The following is a 17,712-nucleotide window of genomic DNA, read 5'->3' on the forward strand; positions in this document are numbered from 1 at the left end:
CACACCTCTCAATGTGGTGCAGCACAGATCTCCCCTCTCCCAGACTCACCAATTCCCCCATGAACCCCGACCCCGGAGCAATGGATGCTTTTGACAGCAAAGATCCATATGGTGATTTCTTTGCATCCACCTTCCCAGGAATATTTTGCCGCATGCTTTTCCATGACGCTTTGCCACTGACCTTTCTGCTCCAGCAAGGGGGGGTCGTCGGGAAGCACATAGGCAGTGATTCTTTGCTGTTACAAAGGCCGGGATTGTTGGCAGCTTGATGCCCTAGAAAGTGTCTAATTGACTTGACTCTCTCTTGCTGGGCTCCGAATGGATTTTCTGCCTCAGGATATCTCGGCATTATAGTGGACCTGTTGTTTTTGCTCCTCGCGTGATATTAAAAAGTGCATTGTTGGAGCAGAAAGCCTGAGTCAGAGCGGATGTGTGCGCAGAGCTGCTTGTCGCCCTGCAAAGGAGTGCCAGGGCAGAGGAGCAGAGTGTGATGGGATCCACTCCAGCTGCTTTTAGGTGCCAAAAAGTTGCTTGGAGCATCCTAGAGAATGACTTTTGGCTTGATGGTTAGATGACAGTATTCTGAGATGGGTGGATGGAAAGCTGCTTGTTTATTGCACTTTTTAAAACTCATTTCTGTATGTTTGCCCACTCCGGTGCAGGCTTGTCTCTGGGCGCCCTTTGGGCTGGGCAAAACCTTCTCCAGGTGTCTCTGTCACCCTGGCTTCTGGCACCAAAGCCTGGGATCATCTTGCCTGCATCTGTGTCCAAAAGTGCCTGCATGGGGAGGTAATTCCTGGGAGGGGTGGGCAGCTGGGCCTCGCACCAGCAAAGCTGCTGGAGGTGCTTAGGCAGCCCTAAGAGGATTTGGTGACACCTCTGATTAGCGTCGAGGGCCTCATTACGGCGCTGGTAATTGAACAACACCCGAGGTTAAAGCAGACTGGGAATTATCTGCCCTCGGAGGCTGCATGGGACGAGGCTTTCTGCAAGGTAGGCTGTGCCCTACCCAGTGCTGAGGATGGTGCCTGCTGCCCTCCGGACCCTGTGCTGCAGCAGGTGTTGGCCCATGGGCAGGGGATGCGTGGCAGGTGGGAGCTGGGGAGGAGGAGAGGGAGGGCTGTGTGGCCGCAGGTGAGGCGGTGCTGCGGCCGGACCGTGCTGCTGCTGGTAATTGCATTAGCCCTGTGGGGCTCCGGGGCTAATTTCATTAGCTTGGTGTCTGTGGTTATTGCTTTGCAAGAGGTAGCGGTGAGAAAGGGCAGGGCTGGGTGGGGAAGGGCTGATGCAGTAGCTCCCTGCCTCTCTAAGGATCATACTGGTTGAACTGACTTACCCATGTCTCCGTGATTGGTTGGTGGTTGGACTAGATGGTCTTAAGCGGTCTTTTCCAACCCTTATGATTCTGTGTCTCCGTGCCAGTGCCAACCAGTACAGCAGATGGATGAGACTGGGCCGCTCCATTGATAAGCTGGGAGAAACACTGCTTCACATCCCCGTTCTGGCCTGAGGGAGGCATCTGTGTGTCCTCCCCAGGAGTTGTGTGGGGAGGGCTCATGGGACACCCAGCCTTGTAGCCCTGCTGCACCCCAGCTGTTGTGTGAGGGGAACCCCACCTCTGCTGCTCACACTCACGGGCAGTGGCTTTTTCTCTGCAGCTCCAAAGCACTGTGATGGGAGAGAGCATCGTGCCCCGTTGTAGGGTTAGAAGGGCTGCAGCTTTTTTGTTTGCATCTGCTGTTGCTTTAACTATGCCCATGGGTTGCCTCTGCCTTTAAACAGAAATGGGATGGGGGACTGATGGGATTCTTGGTCATGTTTGGAGGTTTCCTGGCTCAATGCAGTGTTTTGAGAATGGGGATCATATTTAATCTCTTCTTTCCTGGTTTTGAGACCGAGTGGGATGAGATTATTGCACTTTGAACCTTCACTGTTCAGGATCTGGCTCCAGAGACTCAAAGGCCGGGTGGAGCTGTGCTAAATCTTTTGGATGCTCTCCCAATGTGTTGTGGTACAGTGACCGTGGAAAACTGATGGGGACCTGAGCCAGGCAGGGCTCAGTGCAATGTTAGCATCTCATCTGATGGGAACCAGTACTCTGCTGGGAGCCCTGCTCTGACTGATCACTGCTGGGAGCACTGAGTCCCATCTGGGTGCAGTGTGGCCATGGTTTTCCTTCAGGGCAATCATAATGTATTCTTTTACATAATAGGATGGGAAAACCAGAACACCTTCAAGGGCACAAAGCGGCGACTTCTGCTGTGTCTCGCAGAAGCTGAGGTCCCACAGCACTTTTCAGGAGAGGATGAACTGGTTCCTGGAGCCTGTCACAGACTGAGCTGTGTACAGGGGCTGGAGCCTCTCCCTACCCCAAACCCAAGCGTTCCCCAAAATGAATTTCCTGATGCTTACTTATCTTGAGGAGGGTTTTCTTTGGAGGTTCTCAGTGTGTGTGTGTTCTGCAGCACTAAGCACTGACTAACCCAGATCTGCTAAAAATCAATAAGGTAATCCACTTACAGCCTGGGACCGCAGCCTTTTTAAGGAGCTCGGGGCTGTTATGTTTTCTCTCCTCTCTCATTTCTTATAAACTGGAAGAAAGGAAGAAGGGACGGGGTGCTGGCCGAGCTGCGCTGCAATCGGGCTCTTTGCTCTGGGCAGATCAATAAAAATAATTCCCTACTAAAATGTCATTAGCATGGAATTAAAGCCGCTGAGATCCCGTGCCGTGGGTAAGAACTAACGCTGCTGCTAAACTCAGCGCGCTGGGTGCTTAAAGCACAAAGCGGCTTTGTTGCTCACACCTCCTGGTCCCAGCACAGCCAGCTCCATCCTGTGCAGTGAGGGCGCAGCCCTTGAGTTTCCCCAGGCAAAGAAAAAAAAGGTGAAGAGGACGGTTTGTTGGTGGTTTTTTGATTGAAAAACATTTCTCAGGCTTGTTACAGAGTGTGGGGGGGGAAGGCTTCCCTGCTGAGAAATCCAGTTTTCCATCCAGAGATGGGAAGAAGTCACCTTGCAGCCCGCTCCTCTGCTGCCTTCTGGGTCTCGCCTGCAGGGCCAGAGCATCCCTGCAGGGCAGGACATAGCACTGCCTGTGTTAGTGCCCTGTGCCGTGGTGTGGGAAGGAGACTGATGTTTGCATCACAGCGCACATGAGTTTTTTTAGTTATTTTACCCCTTTCAGCTCCATCCTATGTTTCCTGGGCTGGCTGCAGTCCAACACCCTGCAACTGGATGTTGAGATGCAGGTGGAGTGAAGCTTCACATGGAGCAGGATGCTCCGTGCCTTGCACGGCCGTGGTCCCAAAGCACTCAGCCAGCATCCTCTTTGCGTGGCTGGAAAACACCTCCACGTGGCTGGGGCCAGCATAACTAATAATCCGCATCGAGCCTTCACTGGTGGGAAAGCATAACACCCCCCTCCTTCCCCGCGATGCTCCTCCCCTAAACAACTTAACCTCCCCTCCACCTCCCAATTTCTGATCTGTACCAGAGCCAGCGTGCATCCAGTTGCCTCTTAGCCGAGCGGTTATGCTACCGGGACGCTCCGCCGTGAATTCGCAGGGAGCTCGGGCAGAAGCTGAAGGCGGGAGCCGGCCCTGAGCTGCTGGGAACGGGAGCGCTTCTCATCCCGGCCAACAGCCGTGCAAAGCAAGGATGGGGCTGTGGGAGGAGGCAGCTGCCCCGCAGTGCTCCGAGAGCCCCCGCAGAGCCGTGCCCCGACCCCGGCGGGCAGCACCGCGCTCCGGGCAGCTTTGAAGTAAGAGGAGACGGCCGTGTTTAGAAAGGCGAGAGATGAACTGAAGATTAAACATGTATGGGAATTATCCTCACTTCATTAAGTTTCCTGCGGGCTTTGGCAGTGAGTATTTTCCTTGCGTTTGCAGTCGGTGCCGGCGGGGTTAGATGGAAAAACTGATCCCGCAGTGGGAGCATGGGGAAAAAGGGAGTTTAGAAATGTGTTTAACCTCTCTTGTGTGTGGCTGTAACCTCCAGAGCCTGCGTGCTGCTGCTTCAAGTTGTCCTGTGGTTCGCTTCAGCACAGCCAAACTGAGCTGCCCGAAATCATACCATGCGAATCAAAGCGTGGCTTTTTGCTCTAAGGATTAGTATCAGGCATTTGCTAGATGAGTGGACGTGCCTGTGTGATGAGCTGAACCTATTTATTGACGGGACAGGATCAAACTGAGGAAGCATCTTTCCGATTGCGTTTTTATTCACTGGGTTACTGGGGGAAGAGAAAAACCCAACACTCTTTTAAAAACAGCCCCCATCCTGGCCCAATGCAGCCTACAGAGGGTTCTTTCTTTGCCCAGTGCCTGCTTGCTGCCCTACCCACATGGAGCTGTGTCAGGTCAGCCAAACGAGGCTGAGAACACAGAACAGGGCTCAGCCTGCCTGCGGGGCTGGAAGCTGCAAGATCCCGCTGCAGAAACCAGAACTGCTCTTTGAGAACAGGCTCTGTGGTTCCAGAGCTTACTTAATATCTTTAGCTGAAGCCATTTCCCTTGTGCTAACTTGGGGGAAGTGGAGGCGGAAATAGGTTAAAGGGCTGTTGGGTGCTGCTGGGTGATGTTTCTCTGCTGGAGATGAGGGTTGGGCAGGGGTTGTCTTGCACGTGGGTTATTCCCACTATGTATAACTTTCAGTCTTGCCATGGATGCTCACCTCTAGTAATCATCCAAGTGCAGAGAAGTCATAGGTATAGGATTATCTAGGCTGGAAAAGACCTCTAAGATCCTCAAGCCCAACTGCTAGCATAGCACTATAGCCAAGTCTACCACTGAGCCACGTCCCTAAGCACCACATCTACACCTCTTTTAAATACCTCTAGGAATGATGACTCCCAAAGTACCTTTTTAGCCAGTTTCTGCAGGAAACAGACTTCTTGATGGAGAAATCTATTGCTCACTGGCGTTTTTAAGGAACAAGAAAAGCCAAGCCAAACTCCTGTTGCTGCAATAGGAGTGAAACAATGGAAGTGTTCTTCATGCTTAATTCCTTGAGTATTACGAATTTATGAGGAGACATCCAAACTGCTCTTTGTAGGAACCAGGCACAGATCCCTGTAGGGATAGGGGTCACAGTGCTCGGCAGAGCATTTGGGAGGCTGCTGGGTGAGGGCTATGGGAGCAAGAAGAGGCGTTTCTGCTCCACCAGTGGAGACTAAGGCACTGAGCCAACATCAGTCCTCAGCAGTGAGGAAAAGGACGCTCTGAATGTGTAGTACTGCAGAGGAGAGCAGAGTAGCAGTGTTAGAGTTTGGGTTAGCCACGCTTGCATATCCAAAGTGGGAGAAGTGCACAAAGCAGATGGGTTTACCTTCTCAGCCTGCGTTTTAGGAACATAGAAAGTGTTTCAAAATGTGGTCTTTTTCCCCAGAAGGATGCATTTCGTCCAGTGCCCTGCTCCCAGGGCATGGAAAGATGCTGTGCTGGCTTGTCCCCTCTCAGAGCACTCTGGCACAGTTGGTCAGGGACAAGAACTAACTTGGCTCCTCCACAAAGTCCCTTTTATGAGTTCTCATGTAACTTGGCCTGCAGCCACACCACCTCTGGCTGCAATCTTGTCGGCTCTCCCAAGCAAAGCGGGGTTAGACCGGGTTGCTTGGTGGCTCGGGAGAGTTGTAGAGGAAAATTCATGCTATGGGCTGCCTGTTTGGTTGGTACTCTTGATGGACCCAGGTTTTGGGACCTCTGGGCTGCTTTTCCTTTAGGTGCCATAGCTTGCCACATCCGTACTTGCAAGTCCTTATGTGAGTGTGGCAAAGGTGTCTCTGACCCAATGGGAAAATGTGTGAGAGAGTCCAGTGCCTGGGCAAACTCCTGCAGCCCAGTACAGAGGTTTTTGTTGTGAAAGTGGGAGAAACCCATCCTCAGTTTCATTCACAGAGCGACAGACCCTGCAGTTCATGGGATACTTTCTGATGGGGACTTGTATCTTCTCCAGGAGCTCAAGGATCACTGTAGGAATTCATGTGCACGCTTTTTTTTTCCTTGGTGGAAGCTGTGCTGGGGATCCCTCTGGTCAAGTGGGAAATCTGATCAGACAATCACATGAAGCACTCCAGGCCTCAAATTCAATGTCTTCTCTTTCTCTGGGGATGGAAGACTTTTATATAACTCTCATGTATTACTGTGGTCACCTGGGGCATGTGATACCTTGTTAGTGTGAGTGAATCTGGCTTGCAATCTTTATTTTAAATCCTGACAAGCAGTTGCTAAGGGATTCTTTTTGGCTGGGAAAATCCCCATCGCATAGAGATACCCTGCAATGAGTGGTTCCTGTCAAAGTCATGGCAAAACGTGTGTTGACATCTGTGGGTTGTGCTCCCTCCTTCCCCTAGCTTGGTTTCCCGAGGAGGAGAAGAGCATGTGGTTACACCACAGGTGTGTGTTGTCTAAATGTCCTTGGGCATATTAAACTGTGAACACACTGTTCGATTTCAATCAAATCAGAACAAGATCTTAAAGTAGCACCTGATGCTGAGTTTGCCAAGCCATAGAATCTTAAAGGTTGGAGAAGACTACTGAGATCATCTAGTCCAACCATCAATCCAACAAGCCAGGTGAAAGCCTTGGGTGCTTCCAGCCTGCTGCCACCCAACGAGCAGAGGGAAAATCTTTCTTGTGTGCTGCTCTCCAGCCTTCTGCAGGTCCCCATTGCAGATATGTCTACCTGCCCCCAAAAATGTGTTCCTCTGTGATGTTAGCTGTCAGAGGAAGGCTGCATTATTTATTGACTCATGAAGCAGAAGGAAAAGATGGAAGCACAAAGGTTACTGGACCTTAAAAGCCAGACAAAACCAATAACCTTTCTGTAGGATATTAGCATGGAGAAACAAGCTTGGACAGTTATAAATACCACCAGAAAGGGAATATTTTTTGTATTAACTTCCATATTTTAAATAAATAGGCAATTATAGCAGCAGAGCTTTGACTCCAGCTAACAGAGTTCTTGCTATGTAACTGCATCCCATTTCAGGAGTGTTTCTCACAGGTATGTCCCTGTAAAGGCTGCCCCCAAGGATGAGCCAGGTGGCCTCCCATGCACCCCATGCTCCAGTGCTGAAGCCCTTCCCTACATGTCCCTGCTTGGTGTTCTTGGATCTGTGGAGAATGGGGAGACAGCAGAGCTCACACCTCTGATACTTCATGTCAATGAGACGATCCCTCTCTGTGTACATCTGGGGCCTCAGAAGCATGGGCATATTCTTTGGTATTCAAAGAGTTTTCTTTATCTCTTGATTCTCTGATGCCTAAAAAAACAAGTGGAAAGACTGAATGAATGGTCATCCCTAGACTTGCTATGTACCTGCAGGTCTCAGGAGGTAGGATTGCCCTAGGCACCAGGTGCCGTAGGTGATGGATTGATGGTTGGACTAGATGACCTTGTTGTTCTGTGGCTTAGTGGGCATGGCAGTGATAGGTTTGTAATTGGACTTGATGATCTTGGAGGTCTTTTCCAGCATTCATGATTTTATTATGATTTAGTGGGCATGGTGGGGATGGGTTAGTGGTTGGACTTGATAATCTTGGAGGTCTTTTCCAGCCTTAATGATTCTATGTTTCTAGACCATAAACACAGTGATCTTTCTCCAGTTAACATGGACACCTTTCTTGTCCTGGCTTTGCTAGGCATTAGGGCTGAAGAATGCAAACTTACAACTGCTGCAGTGGCTATTAGGCAGCGTGTAAGTCTTGGATGTTTCTAGTCTGTGTTCTCTTTCCACTTTTTGCTCAAACACAATTGGTGAGATTGGTGTCTCCTGCTGTTTCTTGGGTGAAAATCAAGACATCTTGATGTGTAGCAGGCAGGGCACTTCTCTTCCCACTGCTCTTGCCAAGGCACTTGTGGTCACTTGTACGCTCTTATCTTTCCTTACAGACATGGTTCAGCTTTCCCCTGGGAAGTGCTTGCAGCACAGATGGTCTGAGCTGGCTTCACTGAGCCAGCGTTGGTCCTGGAGCAGTGTTCTCCCAGCCCAGGCTGCTCAGCACTGGTGTGGGGGCTGTGTATCTGCATCTCTGCAGAGACGGGGATACATTTCTGTATTCCCAGTTCTATGAGGCTGTTCATGCAAAGCTCCCACCCTCAGCCAGGATTTTGCTGTGGTGGAAGAAGTGAAGAATCAAAGCTATGCAGTGTCCTTGTGTATCTCCTCTCCTCCTGATGCGGGGCTGCCCTCTGCTCCTCAGGGCCCCGCCACAGCCAGCCGAGTCCCCAGTGCTGCATGTCACCTTGCATTACCTGACGGGCAGGCTGCGTGCCCGCCGTGGCCTGTGTAAATGTCACCTGTGCCAGATTTGTATTGCAATTTATTATGGTTATATTCAAATGTTTGTTGGTAAGAGGAAACTGGAAACTGATGGTTTTGGCCAACGTATTTGTCCCAGCTTAGGCAGGACAGCGTGGGAATTAATGCATTGCCTTGGGGGCTTGAGGGTGTCCCTGGCCATAGCCCTCTTTCCATGGACACAAGCATGCCATGAGGCTGGCTCTGGCAAGTAGTCTTCTTCCTTGAGTGAAAGCCTCGCTTTGCATCTTCCTAAAATGTGGAGCCTTTCTAATAAAGAACAGTATTTCTCTTAGGTTTGATGTAAACATGAACAGGTAAAATATCTTTCCTATGAGTCTTTTCTTAGAGACTTCAATTTTAAATGTGATACTTTAAAAATGCCCATTTGTATGTTATGGAAAAGGATAAAGATTAGTCCCTCTTCTCCTTAGCTGTGTTGGTGTGGAAGACCTCTACCCCATCTCTCTTCTAGCGGCGTATTTCCCAAGCTGAAGAGTTCTGGAAAGTATCTCGCTGTTCAAAGCAATGTGAAAAGCAATTTGTTTATAAGCCTGTGTATTAATGTTGGGGAGGGCTTTTTCACTCTGAAGTCACTACAAGGTAGGAACATTGGTGCTGGCTAACAAACGGGGCTGCATGTCCTGCACGGCTGTCCCTGTGGTGGTGGTGGGGACATGGGGCGAGCCCTCCAGCAGCAGGATGGAGCTCTGTGCCCAGGCACTTCCTCCAGGGCTTCTGCTGCTGTCACTGTGCTGGCTTCCTCTTGCCTCGCATTGCTTTCCACTGGGAGAATTGATCCAAAAAGCCAAAGCAAGAATTGACAAAGACCTTTTCTCCCCCACCCTCTGCAGAATTAAGTCTGAAGTGGGTTGATAACAGCAGATCGAGTCCTCCTTGACTCTGACAAATGTCTTTAATGTTATTCAGCAAGCTGACCTTTTCCCGTCTTTATTGTGCGTCTTCCCTTTGAATCAGATTTGATTGTTACTTCAGGTAAAATAACAAACACTGTCACGTAAATAACTTTGCAATAATGTTAAAAGGATGAGGAGGAAAAAAACCAAACAACACAACACCAAACCCCTGCCTTACTTGCAAATGCAATAGGAACAAGCCTCCTCTTTGCCAGCTATGGAAAACCAACTGTGTGACCTTCCCACAGAACACCTTTCCCTTGCTGCTCCAGGGAATGGTCTCCAGTGTTGAGAAGCCAGTAGAGAAACAATGGCTTGTTGAAATGTTAATGAAAGCTAACGCTAACTAGGATTGTTAAATTCTAGAGAAGGGGAAAAAAAGGCTGTATATAAATCCTTAAAATGCAGCTAGATATATAACCCATTGAGATTGGTGGGCATTTTGTGCTGAAATAATCTCTGAAGATGGGAGATTGGTCTTGTAGAGCTGAGTTTCTTGATGCCAACGTCCTGACGGAGGAATGTGTGAAATAGTATGGTGGAGAGGTATGTGGGTGGGAAGGGAAGAGCTGAGCCTTGGGGTGAGGAAGAGGAGCCACCGTGGGAGGTGAAGGCATGTTGCAAAACATGGAGAGGCGGGGGGTTCCAGCCTGGTTGTTGGGGATTTCTTGGCTTCAGAAATGCTCTGTCTCCAGAGCTGGTTTGAACAACAAACGTGGGGCCTCAGGGAATAGAAAGCCAGCCCGAGGCAGGCAGCAGCATTGTATTCTTCCAAGTCAGCTAAGGCACCAACGCAACGCCGGGAGATTTGATTATTAAACATTATCTTCATAATATGTTTTGTTGCTGTAGGTAACCTTATTTCCTGTACCATAAACAATGTTTTGCTCTTTCCCTTTATACAATAAGGCATGTTTGCTTGGCCAGCATCTAAGCTGACACAAGCAAAGCAGGGCAGCAGACTGCAGTAGAGGCAGGCGCATCCATGTATACCTCATCTCTCCCTGTAGATTCCCCTGTTCACGCCAGCTCCACGTCTGTGAGCCCATCATCCAGCCTGTCCGTGGGGAGCACGGTGGACGGACACCACAACTACCTCGAGGCCCCCGCAAACGCCTCCCGGGCGCTGCCGTCCCCCATGAACACCATTGGGTCTCCAGTGAACGCGTTGGGCTCACCATACAGGGTCATCGCATCCTCCATTGGCTCGCATCCCGTTGCTCTGTCCTCCTCAGCCCCAGGCATGAACTTTGTGACCCACAGCCCACAGGTAGGTAGATGTGCATGCTGGCTTCAACTCAGTTCCTGCTGCTCAGAGGGTGGGGTGAAGTCTGAAACTGAAGGGTGTGGGTTGGCTGATGGGGAGCCCGTGGTGTGTTTGGGCACTTATGTAGATTGCATATAAAGAACAATTGTCAGCATGTGAATCTTCCTGATTAAATCACCTTGACACAGAAGATAGCTGTCTATATTTCACAGTGAGGGGGGGGAGATGATTCCCACACCTTATCTTGCTATAGAGGCAATCCCCTCTGCTGCATCTGTGGCCATATGTATAATTATTGAAATACATGTACAGTACATACAGGAAATAGTCATTCCTGTTCCTCCAGTAAAAGGGTATCTGCTATGTTTCATTACATGGAAAGGATGCAGACTTTCTAGAGAGACAAACGTTAATGCTAAATGCCAGCCACGTACTCTGTGTAGACTGCATGTGGACTGCCTGAAGAAAAATGAAATGTTCCCATGCTTACTGCCTGAGCTCACTCAAGGGCTGAGGTTCCCCTCCAGGCAAAGGAGGATCCCTGGGGCTGGGGTCCGTGTCCCCTCAGGGACAGGCTGGGGGCTCCTAGGGTGCCTGTGCAGGGCAAGGACCCCCGCACCACCCAACTGTTTCCCTGGCAATACCCATTGCCCATGGCACGCCAGGCAGGTGCTTGATGGTGGTGGAGCTGGTGGCAATGCTGGCTGCATGGAAACCTTTTCCTTTGGGTCTGGGGATGCTCCAGGAAGCAGTTTTCCCCAGTCCAGGAGTTTCCTCATGCTACCACCTCTGAGGAACGTTTTACTCACATTGCCTCTAATGCAAGGAGACAGCTGGGCTTTGGGGATTTGGCAGTGAGGCTGCTAATGGATTTGGGTTCAAGCAGTTGTCCCAAATATCATACATGATTGCACTTAACCTGCAGGAGCCAAAGCTTCTAGACACTGATGGCTAAAACTGTCCCATTTCTCCCTCTACGTGTATGCTGTTATTGTCTGCAAGCGCAGCAGAGAGAAAACAAAGGTGATAACTGAGCTCTGGGTAACATTTTAAACCACAAGAAGTTCCTCCTGGCTCAGCATCTTGGCAAGAAGTTTGCAAAGTAGCACAGGAGGCTGCATGCTTGAAGGGAAGGCAGGAGCTGAGTTCTTCTGTCTTTGCTCCAGCTTTGGATTTTGGAGCACTTGGATTTCCAGCTGCCCAGTATAAAAAATAATGTATAAAGTTGAATGGTATAGATATGATGAAAGCTAACTACAGATATAGCTGGACTTTGATCCCATGCCCTGTTTTCTGTCCCTCCTTCTGCCTCCTTGTTAGGAAAAAGAAATTTATCTGATAAATTGTGGTGACTGTTAAAAATGAGCTCAGTGATGAAGAAACCATCCCACAAAGCACAGTGGTGGGAAGGATGATGTTTTTGGAGAGATGTTGCCCTGCCCAGGCAGCTTGTGACAAGATGTGCTCAATGGCCCTTCATCCTCACTGCCCTGCTGACAACAGCTCTAAAGCAAACAGTCATCAAAGGAAGCCCTGGGCAACATCAGGCTTTGGTCCCTGATCGATGTCAGTTTGCAACTTTTAACTGGCAGCAGCCGTGAGCAGCTCCTGGGGATCGGGATCTCAGCTGGGAGCTCTGTGCTGTTGGCCTGCATCTCAGTGCAGCTCAGTTTTAGATGTCCCGCTTGCTCCCTTCTCAAATCTGGCAACCCCAGATCTGCTCTGTTCTCCAGCATGTGATTGAGTTTGGGAACTTGAGTACCAGGAAAGGACTGGGACTGCCACGTTTTCATGCAGATTTACACATCGTGAGCCACAGGCAGCTGGTGACCAGCATCCCCCAGTGAAGGAGGCAGGACCCACCAGCGCTGTTGCTTGGGGGCTGTAACTGAGAAGCTGAGGGTTGCTGCCTGCCCTTTTCCAGGTCTGCTTAGCCCTGCTTTTTGCTTACAGCATCAGGGTGGGATGAGAGTAGATCTCTGCTACTCAGCTTTGGCTTCAATCCCTCCAGCTGGATTCACCAGAGGATGTCTGTCTGCCCATGGGCTAGGGATGAGCTTTGGGATGGGCCCAGTCTGGGCATTGAGGGAATGCTCAGCTCGATTTGGGGATGGTTTCTTTGGGGTACGGAACTAAACCATCTCTTTGTCTTCCCCTTCTGCAGCTCAATGTCCTCAACAATGTCAGCAGCTCGGAGGACATCAAGCCCTTGCCAGGTCTGCCGGGGATCGGGAACATGAATTATCCATCCACAAGCCCAGGTTCTTTAGCCAAACACATCTGTGCCATCTGTGGGGACAGGTCCTCAGGTAGGAGGCTTTCTTCCTCAGGGAGGGCCTTGTGCATTGACGGCTGCCCTGATGCCCTGCAGGCTTGCACAGCAGTGAATGTTATGGCTGAGTTTGTACCAGTACCGCATGGTTCATGGCTGGGTCTGACTTGCCTAAGTGCAGACTGTTCTCTAAGTATCATCTCATTTTATACCTTGTCCCCTTTAATGAAGGTAAAACATTAAAATCACTGTTCCTGTTCACCTGTGCTCTGTGTTAGCCGGCCTGTACCTATGACTAGGTTCCTCCTCCTGCCCAGAGTCCTGCAGCCTGGCTGAGCCTGGCAAACCCCACCATGTCAGTGCACCCCAACCATGGCTCCACATCCCTCTGCTGGGATGCAAATTGATACGGTCCCTCCTTATCATGGGAAAGCGATAGCACAGCAGCTCCCTGTCCCCGCTGAAGCCAAGCCAGCCCTGTCAAGGCGACTCCATGCAGGCTCTTCCTTCACCTCTGGGATTGGTTTGAGCTCGCCCACACTAACAGCCTTCCCTCACCTCCCCAGGGAAGCACTACGGGGTGTACAGCTGTGAGGGCTGCAAAGGCTTCTTTAAGAGGACCATCCGGAAGGACCTGATCTACACCTGCCGTGACAACAAGGACTGCCTCATCGACAAGCGCCAGCGCAACCGCTGCCAGTACTGCCGCTATCAGAAGTGCCTCGCCATGGGGATGAAGAGGGAAGGTACACACGGGCTTGGAGACATCTTCATTACACTCATGCTCTGGGCAGGCAGCTGTGATGCTTTGGCCCGTTCCCCCATAGCACGGTCAATGCTGTGCTGCCCCAAGCACTGAGGGAAGCAGGGGGTTGTATAAGATCAGGTTTGAATCAAAAGCCCAATCTCAGGCACAGTTCTCCCTTCCTGCCGGGTGCAAAGTGGTTCCAAGGACCATGGTGTCAATGCGACTTCCCTTCACAGAGCGTGAAAATGCAAACCCCAGGCTGCTGGTGGGCAGTGCGAGGACAAACCTGTGCCGGGAGCGTGTTGCATCCTCCTTCCAGCAGCAGTTACCTAACTGAGAAAATAGGAATCGAGCTCTCAGGCAGCCTTAGGGCTTGCTGGGGGCTTGCAGAGCTGGTCCCTTTCTCAGCATCCTCTGTCCTCCTCCTATGGGACTTTTAGCCCCTTGGTTTCATGGGTATAAACTCCCCACTCCTCCAGCTGCTGACTGCTAAAGGAGGGGAAGTCATTATGATGATGAACAACAAAACACCAACATCTGCATAACAGGGGTCGGCTTTGCATCCAACTTCTCCCCAGTGAACCTTTATCACTTCATGTGTATAAATGCCTACAGCTCACTATCCACGACCAGCCCACCCCCCCCCCCCCCCCCCCCCCCCCCCCCCCCCCCCCCCCCCCCCCCCCCACCTGTCCTTCAGGGCTTACACTGCCTTTTGGTACCCTGGATGGTGCTGCATGGTCATAGTGGGGGAGTGATGCTGCTAGCAGGGCTGCTCTGCTCTTCTGGGACTCTTCTCCCCAGCAATGAGCTAAGCTGATGTGACACCTGCTGGTCACTTGCCTTTTTTTCCTCCTAAAGCAAGATTTCCTTATGGGATTGCTCATACAAAATTGTGCACCCAGGACCTGCTATGGACATAAGACTTGGCATGCTGTGTGTACACATCCTACGCCGACCTGTCCTCCGCACATCCAGCAGCCCTGGGGGTGAATAGCTGAGATTTCTCCCATCAGCAGATATCTTGGAAAACAGAAAGTAAAAGAGTGGGAGAGCTCCAAGCTTGCAGCAGGAGGAACTCCTTGCATAGATCCATGCCCTTATAGATGTGGAGGCCCCAGCTTGGGTCAGGAATTGGGCATGCAGCAAACCCTAGTGGCTGAGAGCTGGGGTCCCTCCAGCAGCTGGTGACCACTGAGCCCAGGCTGCCACCTGGAGGCATTACCTCCTCCTTCCTCTCTGCTGGAGCTTGGAGGTCAGCACCTTTCCTCAAGTTTGGAGGCCACCAGGCTGCAGCAACCCCAAAGTTATTGGAGGGTGATGGGGACAGAGCGATGATCGCACTTTGGTTGGACCTACATCAGAAGTATCTATTTATTTTCTCCCAACCAAGAGGGTTTCTCAACCAAGTGGAGAGGAGACCCACAGCAAGCAGCCGAGTGCTTGCTGGGTGTAAGGAGCTGCGTTTTTGTCCCTCAGCTGTGCAGGAGGAGAGGCAGCGGAGCAGGGAGCGCAGTGAGAACGAAGCCGAGTCCACAAGCGGCGGCAGCGAGGACATGCCCGTGGAGAGGATCCTGGAGGCCGAGCTGGCGGTCGAGCCCAAGACTGAGGCATACAGTGATGTGAACACAGAGAGCTCAGTAAGGGGCATTGTGTGGTGTCAGTAATGTCACACAGCTTGAGATGAAAGCGTTCGAGATGGGATTTGAAGGGACAAATTCTATGCGTGCTGGCATCCACAGCGGCACAGCTCTGGACACAGATTGTCTGCCCCATAGTAACCAGAGCTGATGTGGAGGTGTAAGGTGACCAAGTCCAACCCCAGCCCACTCCACCACATCCCTCAGTGCCATATCTCCAGTTCTCAAACATCCCCAGGGACGGTGACTCCAGCATCTCCCTGGGCAGCCTGTGCCCGTGCATCATCGCTCTTTCCAAGAAGAGATCTTTCAACTTCAGTGTTTCAAATTTTCAAGAAATCACCCAACCTGAATCTCCTCTGGTGCAACTTAAGGCCAATTTGGCTGAGGAGAGATAATAATAATAGAAAAATCTCACCTTTCCAAAAATGCGCAGCTGAGATCATTGGCAATTTGATCGCTTTGCTTGTGGCCCTGAGTATTGCTAACATGATTTGATGCTGTGCGCAGTGCGGGTGGTGACTATCAATGATTTTACATTGACAAATTCTCCCTTCCTCCCTCCAACATCGCTCTTCCCGTAGACGAATGACCCCGTCACCAACATCTGCCATGCCGCTGACAAGCAGCTCTTCACGCTGGTCGAGTGGGCCAAGCGCATCCCCCACTTCTCCGACCTGACTCTGGAGGACCAAGTCATTCTCCTGCGGGCAGGTAACGTCCCCAACCTATGGCCCTATCCTGCTATCCCCATCCCTTCTCTGGGCTGTGTGTCCATGGGGAACGGGACACCCTGAGCCTGTCCATCCCTGCTGCTGAGGTTGGCGTGTTCTGGGCCAGGACGAGCACTTGGCAGAGGCTGTAGATGGGGCACTGGGAATATGATGTCGAATCAGAGGGCAGAAACCAGCTCCCTGCTTTGTGTGGGAATGATGCTTGGCTGGCAGCTGCCCTCTTTGTCCCACACACCTCCCTCTCGCAGGCTGGAACGAGCTGCTCATTGCATCCTTCTCCCATCGCTCTGTGTCGGTGCAGGATGGCATCCTGCTGGCCACGGGCTTGCACGTGCACCGCAGCAGCGCTCACAGCGCGGGCGTGGGCTCCATCTTCGACAGGTAGGTGGCCAGTTTGTCATCCCCAGCAGCACGGCTCAGGGCAGCACTCTCCCCACTGAAAGGGAATCAGTGATCCTTATGGCTCCCTTCCAACCTGGGATATTCTGTTGTTCTGTTGAGGACTAGAGCAAACCCATGATGATTTGGGGCAGAATTAGGGGACATTCGACTGGCTCAAGAAAAACACCACAGAATGTGATGAAAACACCTTGAAAGGGATTTGCAGCTGCAGAAGCATCTCTGTGGTTGGGTGTGTTTGTGCAGGGGGAAGAAGCTTCTCTGCCCTCCCCTTGAAGCTTTTGCCATGACTGGATCTAGAGCTAATTCTGATCAGCACAGCTTCAGCTAGCAGAGCCTTAAACCCCAGCTTGCAGTTTCTGCTCATGTAACAGCTACATATGTACTGCCTGGGCCACGTTTGCTCCCAGCCCAGCAGCACGTGGCATTGCCACCCTTACAGAAGTGGCATGCGGAGTGCAACGTGGAGGAACACCCATGTGGTTTTCCTCAAACACAACTTGTTCTTCACAATTCCAGCAGAGCACAGAGCCCATGTGTAGAGCAGAGCGAGAACGGAACCGAACTTGATGCTCCCGTCCCTGGGTGCTGCTGACGCTCATAGGAAAGAGCAGAGTGTGGCATTGCTGCCCCTTACAGCTGCCTCTCCCTGCAGAGAGGGGCTGGGGGGATTCCCAGTGCCCATCCCGGATGATTTCAGTCCCCATTTCTGACTGTCTGCCCACTCATGTCCCCCACGTGCAGAGTTTTGACAGAGCTGGTGTCCAAAATGAAGGACATGCAGATGGACAAGTCGGAGCTGGGGTGCCTGCGAGCCATCGTCCTGTTCAACCCGGGTAAGTTGTGGAGCTCTTGCACAGCGTCATCATCTCTCCCCCGCATGCCACTGGATCCCTGGCAGTGACTCTCTTGTCCAGACGCCAAGGGCCTGTCCAGCCCCTCGGAAGTGGAGTCGCTGCGGGAAAAGGTCTACGCCACGCTGGAAGCCTACACGAAGCAGAAGTACCCCGAGCAGCCGGGGCGGTGAGTGTCCCGTCCCCTCCGTCCTGGGGCTGGGTTCACCCCAGCGAGGAAGGTATTCAATGCAAAACAAACCGCTGCCCCACTGCCGGGCCGCAGCCTTTGGGAGGCCAGCGGATCCCTCCCGCATCCCGGTGCAAGCCCACCCTCTGCTGGCTGCGATGCCGCAATGCCGCGGTCCGGCCCCGGGGCCGCCGGGTGCAGCAGCAGCGTCCTCGGAGGTGTGGGGCTGGGAGTGGGGCGAGGCGAGAGGGCAGCCCCCCAGCACCCCCGAACCAGGAGGGGAGGGGTGTTTCATGAAGGGCTGCAAAGGTAGAGAGGAGATGCAAGTCACCTTGCTGTGGGGAGAATCCGGGTTTTACTTCGCTTTTTCGGTCTTTGAAACTTACAGATGCAAAATTCCTCCCCCCTTCCTGTCT

General features: G+C 51.7%; 1 protein-coding gene across 4 annotated transcripts in view; it reads left to right on the forward strand.

Moving 5' to 3' along the window:
• RXRG (retinoid X receptor gamma) overlaps positions 1 to 17,712 on the forward strand; it is a 30,453-nt gene that overhangs the window by 12,107 nt on the left and 634 nt on the right. Inside the window, exons 1-9 of one of the 4 annotated variants that reach the window (XM_021405420.1) lie at positions 3,432 to 3,862; positions 10,224 to 10,483; positions 12,645 to 12,789; positions 13,319 to 13,498; positions 14,980 to 15,140; positions 15,725 to 15,854; positions 16,176 to 16,255; positions 17,018 to 17,109; positions 17,191 to 17,296. In XM_021405420.1, coding sequence (XP_021261095.1) covers positions 3,814 to 3,862; positions 10,224 to 10,483; positions 12,645 to 12,789; positions 13,319 to 13,498; positions 14,980 to 15,140; positions 15,725 to 15,854; positions 16,176 to 16,255; positions 17,018 to 17,109; positions 17,191 to 17,296 — 1,203 coding nt within the window. In that variant the 5' untranslated portion in view covers positions 3,432 to 3,813. Of the gene's footprint in view, positions 1 to 3,431; positions 3,863 to 10,223; positions 10,484 to 12,644; positions 12,790 to 13,318; positions 13,499 to 14,979; positions 15,141 to 15,724; positions 15,855 to 16,122; positions 16,256 to 17,017; positions 17,110 to 17,190; positions 17,297 to 17,712 lie in introns of those variants that run through there. The other 3 variants (XM_021405421.1, XM_021405417.1, XM_021405419.1) reach the window with 3 other exon arrangements.

The sequence above is a fragment of the Numida meleagris genome, chromosome 7 (assembly GCF_002078875.1).
Source record: "Numida meleagris isolate 19003 breed g44 Domestic line chromosome 7, NumMel1.0, whole genome shotgun sequence".
Taxonomy (NCBI): Eukaryota; Metazoa; Chordata; class Aves; order Galliformes; family Numididae; genus Numida; species Numida meleagris.